This window comes from Mastacembelus armatus, chromosome 14, assembly GCF_900324485.2.
Source record: "Mastacembelus armatus chromosome 14, fMasArm1.2, whole genome shotgun sequence".
Taxonomy (NCBI): domain Eukaryota; kingdom Metazoa; phylum Chordata; class Actinopteri; order Synbranchiformes; family Mastacembelidae; genus Mastacembelus; species Mastacembelus armatus.
Window position 1 is genome coordinate 6,679,364 of NC_046646.1, and position 12,231 is coordinate 6,691,594.

Sequence of the window (12,231 nt, forward strand, 5' to 3'; positions counted from 1 at the left end):
AGTCACAGCCGCTCTCTTTCTCTTCTTCCGTCTCAACCCTCTGCTTGCTGCAGGAGCTTTTTAAAAAACACCGACTGCAACTAAGAAGGTTTTTCAGGCGCCACGTTTTGATATTGACACAAATTCAGTGTGAAACACTGGATGATTTTTAACCCGAAGTACAAACACTAAAACATCCCAGACACTGACGATGGTGTCTTTTATACTCATGTTGTAATGTGATGTTGGGTAATAAGCCCTGAATGAAGTGGAGGGATATTATCATACAAAGTGTGAACATCTCTCTGGGGTTCTCATCAGGTGAATGTCAGCTATTCCCATTTATTCTTCACAGTTGCTTTTTATGTATATGACCTGACATGTGTATATGAAGCACACATGCCTGTGCAGGAGACTACATAAAGCTGATGGGAGATAGGTGGAGGAAGGTTTGGTTAAGTACATGAAGTGCTGATGAGTAAAAAGGAGCATTTCCTGTGAGAAGATGGTTACACTGATAATCTGACTTTCCTTTACTAGAAATAGCAAATTACTATTAGATGAGTTCAACATGAATGATAAACTATTCTAGTTTAAAAACAAAAAGGTCTGTTCAGAACAAAACCTCCTGAAATCAGTTGTCAAACACCAACACATGTCATTAAAGTATAGCTTTATGCCTGTATGTACAGTGTTACTGGTCTCTGTAGTGAATCCTCCTGTTCACATGGGCCACAAAGCAGTCAACTCAATTTCTGTCAGTGATGAGGGAGAAAATCCACAGTCCTCACTTTAGAATCCATTTTTACACAGACTGTGGATTTTCTCCCTTTTCACTTACATTAAATATGTTTGTGGCCACTATGAATACCAGACCTTAATTCTAACAGTGGGCAACTGAGCATTATTTTACATTAAAATCTAAAAAAACGCTGAAATGATCCTTTAATGTGTAAGCTAATGGCATTTCTTGCTCAAGAAGGCGACTCATTTGCATGTTTAGCCCCATTTTCGTCACTGTTCATCGCCGTTATCTTGCTGCTGGTTTTCAAAAGTGAAAGGCCACAGGTTTCAATTCCCTGTATATGCAAATGTTCAACTGTAACTGAGCTGTTTCTCATTTTGCTAACCTGCACTGGAGTCGGGTGAGTCCCCCCACCAGCCCAGCACACCGTGGATGATGGAATAAAGCTGCACTGAAGAGAGATCCCTGAAATGTTGAACATGGTGCTATGAATGCAGAGTACAAGCTGAAAAACAGCTAAATACATTTACTCCAGTACTGCACTGTTTTTGTACAATTTTGAAGTACAATCCAATACCTGATAGGCCTGAGCATTTTTTTTTCTTTATATGACCCAAAATTACCAATAAACTACAATGTTAAAATGCTTCTTATGTGATAAGAATAATAATAACACCATAATACAGATGGAATTCTTGCTGTTTAGACTTTTAGTACATTTTACTGGGAGTACTTATCTATTTACTTGAGCAACACTGTCAGTGAAAGGCCTTTACTTGTAACAGAGTATTTATACTGCGTATGTAAGGTATTGGACTACTTCTTCCAAAGCTGAGTATACTGAGATCATGGTAATTCTTTTCTTGCTTCTGTAGTAGTTGACTGTCTGATTTGGGTCAACGAAAAAGGTGAGAAAAAAAAAAACCGACTGTGAAGAAGCTGCTGCTGCAGCAGAGAACAGGCCTGTGTGCACTGTGACATACTGATTTTGAACTGGCTCAGCACAGCAGTGATCACTCTAAGCTCCTTCTACACACAGTTAATAACATAATAAGCACCTCAACTAGTTTATTAATTAAAGGACTGAACAGTCTGAACAATTTTAACCCTTCTCATGTCCATTAACTAGCACCTGCTGAATAAACAGGAAATGATTGACATTATAGTAAATAAATGAGCACACCTTCATAGAGTTAGTCAGAGTAGTTAACAGATACTACACATTGAATAGTTAAAATGGTTTGATCATAGTGTATTATTTACTGTGGAATGTTTTTTTGCTTTGCTTATGATAAAAATGGTATGACTGATAATGGTATGACAATTTTATAACAAATCATTAAATGATTACTTTTAGCACAGACACTTGGATTTTGTACCATACCTGCGTTTTTCTTCCTGTTACAGGCTTTTTTTTGAAATCTGTTCTTAGAAAACCCTGTATCACTGTACGATCATTTAATGTGTGCTGTTTGAAATCTACTCTCTGTAGTGCTGTGGTTGCAGCATGGATTAAAGCAGTACTCAGACCCTTTAATTACATGAAATACAAAACAGCCTAACAATAATCTATTACTATATCTATTGTTATTATTCTAGTTCACAGTGTCACAGTAAAAGCGCTTGCTTTTCCTGTGACTCATATATTCTTAGATATGCCATTGAAGTTTTAACACTCATGCATTCATTCATCTTTTTTAGGACATTAGTGTTTTGCTATGTTTTTATGAAATATTGGATTATTTGACCCCTTAAACAGTGAATTAAAATGTCATCCTGACATCAGCACCTTTGAGGGTGGTGGATGTCAGAAAAAACTTCCTCTGCCTACAACTAGTAAATGTGTGTGTGTGTGTCCACTGCACAACAAAAGCACTGGAGAAAACATCACACTGTTGCAATACAAAGTTCCTAAAGGACAAGGCATTGGCATCAGCCGGTGTACCAGGCAGATGATCAGAAAATACTTCGACACTCAACGTGCTGAAGCTGAGAAACCTTCAGTCTGGTCTCCTGACCCCTGCCCTGCATTTTCCTAATCCCTGCCCTCCTTAGCATTTGGGCTCACCAGCTTACAGTTTACGGAGTATACACCAGCCTTCATCTGGCAGATGACCAGTGGCATTCTATCATCTCTGCATGTGCCAAAGAGGAAGTGATCCTAACTCCCTGTAAAAAGAGCACACTAAAGCTGGGGCCTTCCCGAGCCCACACTGCCTCTTGTGATAGACCTTATCTGGGCTGGCAGCCATTTCCCCTCCCTGCGTGCTCTCTCTGAGCTCCTCCTGGGCCACGGTCGACACCACCGACAGGTCCCTCCCAGCCTCGTAAGCTCTGCAGGGGCCTGAGATGCTCCTAACTGGTCTCTGGATAGTAGAATTACGCAAGAACTGTGCTTAAGATAGTTTTCACATTGAGCATGTACTTTTCAAAGGCTTATTGATAATACCACAAATTATTCTGGTAGAACAGAAAAATACCGCTTCACTATTTATACACAGAAATACAGGAGAATAAATATAATCCATTAAACTACAATATATCCTGTTTATAGAGGAATTTTTTTTGTAAATCTAAAATCACAAAAAAAGTAACATTTTACCTTCAGTTTCATTTACCTTGAGTTTCTGCTTCTCGCTTCAGCTACAGCTATGTAACATATAGAGTTATGTTACTATAAATAAAACATTCATAGTCTCAGAATCTCTATTCAATGACTGTTTGTTCATTCATGACAAAGCAAAGTGAAAACAATGACTACAAATGTATAGTTACATCTGAACTTAGCTTTGCTTTTTTCTTTTCTCTAACATTAATGATGCACCGACCCCAAAGTTGGAAACCAGTGGACACATCTAGTTAAAGCAGTTGAGCTAGCTCCACATTGAGAAGCTACAACAGTAAAATGCTATTTCAACACTGATGCATCAGTATTAAATAGGTTAATACAGGGTATAACAACATTTGAGTCTTTTATTGCAGAATGAGTGTTTGTGCTGTTGATATGTATCTACAACCTGCTGCATGTTGCAGCTTAACTCACACTGGAGAATTGTACATTGTTGTATGTGTATTTTTTTAGATGAGTTTAAGAATCGGAGCTCTTCTTCCAGAGCCAATGTACATACCATACACCTACACATGGCAACACTGAGCATGCCCTCATTTGTGAAAGGAAATGAAATCCTCAAATATGACGAGCAGCTCTCAGTTCTGTAGCTGATTTCTAGTCTGTGAAAGAGAGGAAGTTTTGTCAGCCTTATGAAACACGCACACACGCCAGTTTGAAAATGTGTGGCCTCCTGTTGATAATGTCCCCCCCTCCCATATAAAACACATCCTCTTACTTCCCTATCACCACTTTATCCCTGCAGACAGAGCACATTTCAACACTGGGTTGAAGAAACCTCCTCTTGGTTTTTGTTTTTTTAAACAGCAGGCAGCCAAGACGGTGTAAACCTTTTGTCAGCACCTTGTTTTCTGATTAGATTCTTTCCCTTTAGCTTAAAGCCGTGACATATCCAAATAAGGACAAAAGCCATGCTGTGGTTATGAGCACCAATGAGGCCGTGGCAAGCAGGCCGCTCTGTGTCCCCGTGTGTGTGAAAATGAAAGGCGTGCTTCGCTCAGACGCTGGTACGACAGCTCTGATGTGCAGGGGAGAGGGCATGGGAGGAGCCGAAAGCCTTCCTGACAACGCCTGTGGTCGTGGATGTCTTGCAGCATTGAGCCGAGTTTTTGGTTTTGTTTTTAGTTTGCAGCGCTCATGAAATGACTGCAGCCACATGTGGTGGGCTGAGGACAGAGGTGCAAGTCACATAGGAAAAAAAGTGATTTTTCAAAAAATGCACTTGAGCGTGGGTTTGTGTCTCATTACAAAGAGCAAAACTGGGCTTAAAAAGCTCAAACTGAACAGGTCAGAGTTGCTGCACACCTTTACAACAACTCAGTGGTTCACTGAGGTAAAAACCCACATGGAGGCGTACAGACTAATGTTTGTGGTTTATTTCTCATTTCATTATCAACTGTCTTCAACCTCTGAAGGCAGATTCTCAGTTCAAAAAGTCTCTGTTCCGCTTGTGATGGAAAAAATGACAAACACTTAACATTTGATATGCATGTTTTTAAATCAGTTTTAGAGGAGGGGAAATATGAGGCTAACTGTATCAAAGTTCATTTCAAAAGGAAAGAGACATTATTGGTGCTGGCGTGTAAGAAATTTCACATCACATGGCTTCCTTAGAGTAGAATGAGGATTATGTGGTTGCATGGGAGGAATTTCTTAAAATCCATGTTTTCCTGTTCAGTTTCTTCTTCCAACTTTCACACTGATTCATCAGGACATCATTTATAATATTAATAATACACTTTAGTCCTGCAGCATGATTAAACAAATGTATAAGGTCCTCAGTATGACCAAAGATTTGTTTTCAGTAAACATGATGTGTCAGAAGTAAGAAATGGGATGAGTGGAGGAATGGAGCGAGAGAAAGAAATGTAAAAAATGGACTAAAGTGAAATAAACCTGGAGTCAAAAAAAGGGCTCACAGTTAGTGTCTTTAGTTCAGCTGGTGTTTGGTTATTGACGCTGACCTGATTGTGGCAGCAGAAAGATAATAAAAGAAAAGAAAGAAGTTTTGCTGCTAATCTTAAATGTCTGTCTAGTTAAATTAGTATATTTGAGAAACGTATTTATTCTGTGTGTCTGTGATAATGAAATCAGTGACAGAACCTCATAACATTTACAAACCAACTTAGTATTTTTATGAGCTAGTTTCCTAAAACACATCTATCTGCAAGTGCTTACACATATGATTACTCAAGTACTGCACATGAGTACACTTTGAAGACAAATGTACTGCAGTATTTTCATTTCCTTTGGATTTATACTTTTATTTCACCACATTTAATGAGTAAAGCTTGGCATCCAAAACAGTCAATGTCAAAATATCATTAAAAATCTGCTTACATATTAATGCATCAGAAAAAAAAATAATATAAATATATATATGTACCATGGCTTCTGTATAATGAGTATTTTTACTTTTGAAATTTTGGTTGCATGATTTACACTTGTATCTAAATATGTTTATCATGTAGTATTAATACTTGTACTTAAGTAGAGAAGTGGAATACGCTCTTGTTCTACTATCATTTAGTACACATACAATTTCAGTGAACAGGACTAAGAGTCCTCACACATTTGTGTAACCTGCTCCTAATAAAACCCAGGTTACAGTTTAACGGCCCGTATAGGGCCATGTGACCAGTCTACACATCCTGCAGTGTAGCAGCACTTACAGAGAATATAGTGTGAGACACAACTATAGTATTTACAGCTTTGAATTTCACTGGCGTTTTTGTTTGATGTATAATCTACTTTGAAAATATGTGCATGTTTCTTTATGTTGCATTAGATAATAAATGCTTGTCATTAAGACCAGATGCATAAAATACCTTCCTCATATATCAGCATTATTTTAAAAAATAGTTTGACACCCCTGTCATTGTTTAAATAATATGTTATGTTAAATTTTAACATTATTTACACAATGACATTTGTTGCACATCATTTCAGCTGTCTCATCTCTAGTGAGCAGTTTTGCTGTGCATGTGAAACAGGGACAACTGTCCTGTATATATCACAGCACTGCTAGCAGTAAGTGTATACTTATTTCTCTTTATTTTATTATATTAGTGCCCACTCAGTTGGGACCTGGTAGTGTGATAGATGATCCTAAGGTAAAGCTTCACTCCACTAAATCATATCTGCAGCTCTTTATTCAGAGTTTGGCTTGATTAACTGTGACTTTGCAACAAAATATCAGCACCAGATCAAATAGCAACTACCTGCATCTATTTAGGCAACAGCAAGAGCTTCCTGTGCTCACTTACAGAGATTTAGAGTCCTCAGTGTGGATGACCCCAATCCATCAGGTTACAGTCTAATCAGACAATGTGTGACCCTCTGGCAATAAATGAATGTTGTATCTTCCAAAATAGTAAAATAGGCCAACAGACACAGGTCTACACAGCAGCACAGGATGATAACCCAGAAACCTGTTATATTTTACAGGCTGATGGAGAATGAAACAGAGGCCAAAGCAGGTACTGTAAATGAAAACCACATTTCAATCACATTCACTTTAATTGGAGACGCATTTTAGAAAGTGGGTGAGAATATATTTACACCACTAATAACATGGCTTAAAGTTCCCCCTGCTATCAGCCTATGGTACTGCATGTAACTCTGGTACTCAGTAAAAGGCTCCATCATGTGGCCCAAATTAATATGTACAGAAATGTCTTATTCAAACTAGAAATGGAAGCAGACTTTACTGATTAGGTCTCCATCTCTGTTTTTTCAAAAAACAGTTGCTGGTGGAGTATTGAGTCTGCTGTGATTTCACAGTAAGGACAGTAAAAGTGATGAAGTAAACACTAAATTTGACACTTGTCCCTGTTAAATTCAATATCCACAGTGGTGAAATCCAAGTGAAATCAAACCAGTTCTGAATAACTGCAATGTCATGATGTGTAGACGCTACACAGCCCACTGTGGCTCTGTCTCCCTTTAATAACAATAGATGGCTCAGTCCTGCAGCTCTGAACACGCATTACTGGGTATATGTTTTGATTTTTATCATTGTTAACAAAGGGAAGCATCAGCTGACTGAATTACAAAGTTGAAAAACAGATGGGATAGAGGGTTTACTCCCCTCAGAAGAGACCACAGCTCCTGCTGGTGGAAAAACAGCTAAACTTAAAGTCAAAGCTGATGCCAGGCCAGACACCTGTAAACAGATTGGTTAGGATTTTTAATTGACTTTGTCTTGGGGGAGGGGGATCATTGAGGAAGATGTGATTGTCTGTACAAACAATAGATCCAATAGTTGATGAGGTGTTTCACTTTGGACCAGTGTGGACCAGGAAACATTGACATCATTAAAACCATTCATTTGTAAATGAAGTTTGGGCTTCAGCCTGAGTGCTGAGGTTAATCATAGTCTGTCGCTCAGGGACTCTGAATGCTGTGTTATTCTACAGTCTGTGTACCAAACAAACCCTACATCCTCCAGAGAATTCATCACTGACTTTTTTATAATTCAGGGCATCATATTATTTTTTTTTGCCAGGCGTATTGTTCTGGGCAACAGCTACTGTGCTGTTTTCAATTCTGACACTGGGACAGGCTTGATCATATCTGACTCCCAGTGGCAGTTCATAGCCTTTTGAGCATTAAACTTGAATTAGCAAATCTCACTGTTTACACCTTAAAGAAGCATGAAAATCCAAAATAAACCACATTTTAATTGAAACACTTTTCTTAGAAAACAGACATTTATTTTTCATCAGTTGTTTAAAGAAATATCCACTTTCTCTCACATAAAATGCTAGGATTTCTAATCACACACACAAAAAAAAAAACTGGACAAATACAGGACAGTTCACTAAGACATCACACATTTAGTCCCACCATTGTTATTTCTGCTTTGGAGTTGGTGCTGCAGTAATATACTCATATGGTCTTAGCTAATCTGACGACATAAACTGGAAGGCATCAGGTTTATGTCTTCACTGCTGTATCTCTGGATTTGTAGATCACTCCTCTGCTTTTCAATTCTCTCACCACACCTGAAAAAGATGATGGGAACAGAAAGTCAGTCAAACGTAGAATGTGACGTGCTTTATACTGAGACAGTACAGTTAGAAACAGCGTACCTGGGGGCAGTCTGCCTGTCACTGACACTGCATAGACACCTGGCTTGAAGTTGCCTGTAGGATGGAGTACAGAATAATCACAGCTGTCAGAGCTCACTTGTTAATTGAAGCCGCTCATGACTTGAGACAATATTTCAATAAACGCAGTGTGGTCGTGATTCAGGCTGGACTGTGTGCCTCTTAGCGTCCTTACCAATCCTCTGCCATTTAGCGACCCAACTGTCCTCGGGACTCATCATGGCTACCACCCTGTGGACATTATGGACAACATTCAGAAAACACAATATGTGACATTTCAGTGGTAAATCTGTGGGCAGCAATCAGTGTTTACCCATCAAACGAGGAACTTGTACATTCATAGACCATCTCTCGGTTCCCCTTCATCTGAAGGTACGACTCGCAGTTGTCACAGCCGTCATATTCAAACTGGTCAATAGTCTGGAGATGAAAGAGGAGCAGGTAACTTACCACAACAACGTATTTACGTTTGTGTAGCTCGTTACTGTGCGAACACCTTATGATCAACTACCTTAGTGTGAGCAAACACACAGACTCTGCTCAGTCTGTCAGCGGCGTTTAGTAAACAAGTCATCATGAAACCGCTGCCTAAAGCTTTAGTTCATGCGGGAGACACAACAAAATAACGCTCAGAAAGCGGCTACGCCGTAAAACAGAGGCTGTTTTCAGCTTCAGTCCTCACTTTACCTTCACTAGCGAACAAAGGAGACAGGCTCGTAGATGGCGAAGATCCTTGGGGACTGTTTCCAGTGCCATAGTCCTGCGCTCTTGGACAAAATGCTGCACAGACACCAAACCAACAAACAGATGTTTTGTTCCTGTCGCTGGGGAAATGCGTCACTAATGGGGACCTAATGCCCAGCGTAAAGGCGCCCCACTAGGCTGCCTGCATACAAATCTACAGCCTTCTCCAAACCTGTGAAAACTTTATACTAAAATACAAAATATTCATATAACGTTACAGTTATAGGTTAGGGATGGAGGGTGAGTGGTGCCTTTTATTTGTTTCTCCAAATAAGACCATCTAAGTATTTTATGCGCCCAGGTTTAATCAAAGCGGCCTAGTTTTATAGATAATTATGATCCTTTCTGTAACGATAGGTTCAGTTAAAATAAAATAGTATAATATAGTAAAATATAGTATCCATGCGGTATACATACTATGTATAGGACTCATATATGTATACCGAGTATATTATTTCCCCTTGGTAAATATTGATTGCAAGCAGTAGGGGGAGACATTTTAAAAATTTCATTATAGTAAATTCTAGTTTTATCAGCACCATCTATTTAATGTGTGAAAATTATAAATACTCATAGAAATACAATATCCCTGTCATCCAGTGGTTAGGTGAAGCAAAAAATATTGCTTATAGTATATAAAATAGTATATATTTATGTATATGATCTGTTTCTTAGGCCTGAGAAATTAAGTTGAGCTGACCATTCAGACGCATCCCACCTTCTCCAGCAGCCCAAAGCACGAATGAAAAATAAAGTGCTGCGACTTTCTAATTTTCTATTTTATGCATTTTAAATTCGCGCTTCTTACGTTGTCTGTTTTATTGTTTTATATGTTTATTTTGTATTCAGGTGTTGCATTTGTAAGCATGGTCAAATGTTTAAATTCAGAATCAGCTTTACTGGCCACGTATGTTGAACACAAGAAATTTGACTCCGGTACAGCAGCTCTCAGTGTGCTTTATAGTCAACAAAGATTTACATTTAAAACACAAATGCATTTTAATATAAATACAAACAAGGATAAAGAGCTTCCATTTAAATTAGATCTGTCCAAACACATGTAAATTACATGATGTTCACTTTGTTTAAGGACATTTTGGCTTCAGTAATTGTATTTCTCATTAGTTTCAGCTAAGACAGCTCGTACCATTCACCTGAGGAACAGTTCTCAGCAGACATCCTCATGGCCTGTTGGCACTGAGCTTAGGCTGATGTTATTAAAATGGTTAGCCTACTTTTGTTTAGTGTGCACAGCAGTCAGGCTGGAGACTAATGTGTCCTAGGCCATCAACAACAAACAAGCATTTTTCCTACCTCTCCAAAGCTCCCTGATTTAATAAACCTGGTCTTTCAAACCTTTCTCATGAGGGCATTGAAGCTGATTGTAGGTAAGTGATACATACATTGGTGCTTGTGCTAGATCATTTCCATTTATACTCCACTTGATCTTAGATGGAGTGACGTTAATATATTGTTACCATGAAAATGATCTCCAGTTTGACCAGCTGCCACCTCTTCCATGATCCTGCTCCAGCCATTACGGAAAACCATTCATTTAATGTATGAAAATAAAATCACTTTGTCACTGATGGTGACATTTGGACCTGTTTTATGGACAAACGGTCTCCGGGTCACGGTTTGGCAGTTTGGACTCCAACGGAAACTTAACGGTTATGACAGCACAAGGTCCTCTGGATCCAGGTACGTTACTGTTTTATTTACGGGCATATCAGCGACAGTCTCTCAAGGCAAGATCGAAATAATTTGATGTAACCTTGATTTCACGTTACTGTGTAAAAACAAGGCCCAATAACCTACTGGGTCAGAGGTGAGCTCGTTTCATTAAGGTTAACTAGTCCAGTTGACGCTCATCGCTAACGTTAGCTCGGGTAATGCTAAAGGTAACTAATGTGACCTGAAACTCAACCAGAAAGTTGCAGCATTTTGATTTAACGCTAAAGTTTATTGTGTCAGTAAAGTTAGAAGTTAGAAAAAGTGTGCTTCGTCAATCTGATGGACGTTTCCGGTGTTTTATAAACTGAGTAGCGTTAACTAGTTACATGTGTTGTTTTTTTTAATGTTAGCATTAGCTAATGTTGTGATGTGCGATATTAACTAGATCATAACTAAATGTTGCTGTTGTTGGAAGTTAAACTGTCACAGTGAATTAAGTTAGTTGACTGTTGGCAGTTTGCATCATGATCAGATTAAATTAAACCGGTGTTATGATCATTTGTGCTAGTAGTCCTATGCATGCACATATTTGTAATTATTAGAGTTAGTCTAGGGAGTGTGAGGGGTCAGGTCAGGTGTATTTGCATTGCAGTAGCATTTTTTGACAGGGGAGCACAAATTGTCAGAACACCAGTATTTGCTTGCATTAGCTCTGTTTCCCACTCTACAGACTAAAGCATGGATGCTGGTGAAAGTTCGCTCCCTGACACCATCAACCCTAACAACTTCCCTGCCAAACTGTGGCGATTGGTCAACAACCCGGACAATAGAGCCATCTCCTGGGACAGCCTTGGCGAGGTCATCATCATTGATCAAAAGCTCTTTGAGTGTCACATCCTGAATCCTAGTACCACGGCCTCAGACAACGCTGACATCTTCAAAACAACCAACTTCTCGAGCTTTGTCCGCCAGCTCAACCTGTATGGCTTCAGGAAGGTAGATCCAGCAGCTAAAGCCATCCACCACTACATCTGGGACAGTGGGCGATATCACTATTTTTACAACCCAAACTTCAAACGAAACCACCCTGAACTTGTCGCCAGTCTGAGGAGACTCACGGTAGACAATAAGGCCAAGATACAAGCTGGTCTGAACGTGAACTGTCGGCCCCCAAGTCGATACCAGCGATTCTGTTTGGATGTTGATGGCAAAGATAAAAATGTAAAAAGAGGCAAGTGTCACTGCATTACTCATCATGGCTGTGGACAAGCATCTTTAAATAGTGGAGACCTATAGTAATAGTCACATATGTTTCTATATTACAAGTTTAATTTCACAATGTAATGAAT

The 12,231-nt window shown here is 39.1% G+C and overlaps 2 protein-coding genes across 2 annotated transcripts in view; one reads left to right on the forward strand and one right to left on the reverse strand.

The window, feature by feature from the left end:
* Positions 1 to 8,046: 8,046 nt before the first annotated feature.
* supt4h1 (SPT4 homolog, DSIF elongation factor subunit) lies at positions 8,047 to 9,301 on the reverse strand. Its single transcript, XM_026328689.1, has 5 exons — positions 9,152 to 9,301; positions 8,778 to 8,884; positions 8,640 to 8,695; positions 8,447 to 8,500; positions 8,047 to 8,359 (listed from the first exon to the last, which is right to left on the reverse strand). Exons 1-5 carry the CDS (start codon positions 9,218 to 9,220, stop codon positions 8,292 to 8,294), a joined length of 354 nt encoding a protein of 117 aa, XP_026184474.1. The 5' UTR covers positions 9,221 to 9,301; the 3' UTR covers positions 8,047 to 8,291.
* A 2,319-nt stretch (positions 9,302 to 11,620) lies between these two features.
* The window catches only part of LOC113142923 (E3 ubiquitin-protein ligase RNF43-like), a 78,818-nt gene continuing 78,207 nt past the window's right edge, over positions 11,621 to 12,231 (forward strand). Inside the window, exon 1 of the mRNA XM_026328287.2 lies at positions 11,621 to 12,103. Within this exon, the coding sequence (XP_026184072.1) occupies positions 11,621 to 12,103 (483 nt within the window). The remainder of the gene's footprint in view (positions 12,104 to 12,231) is intronic.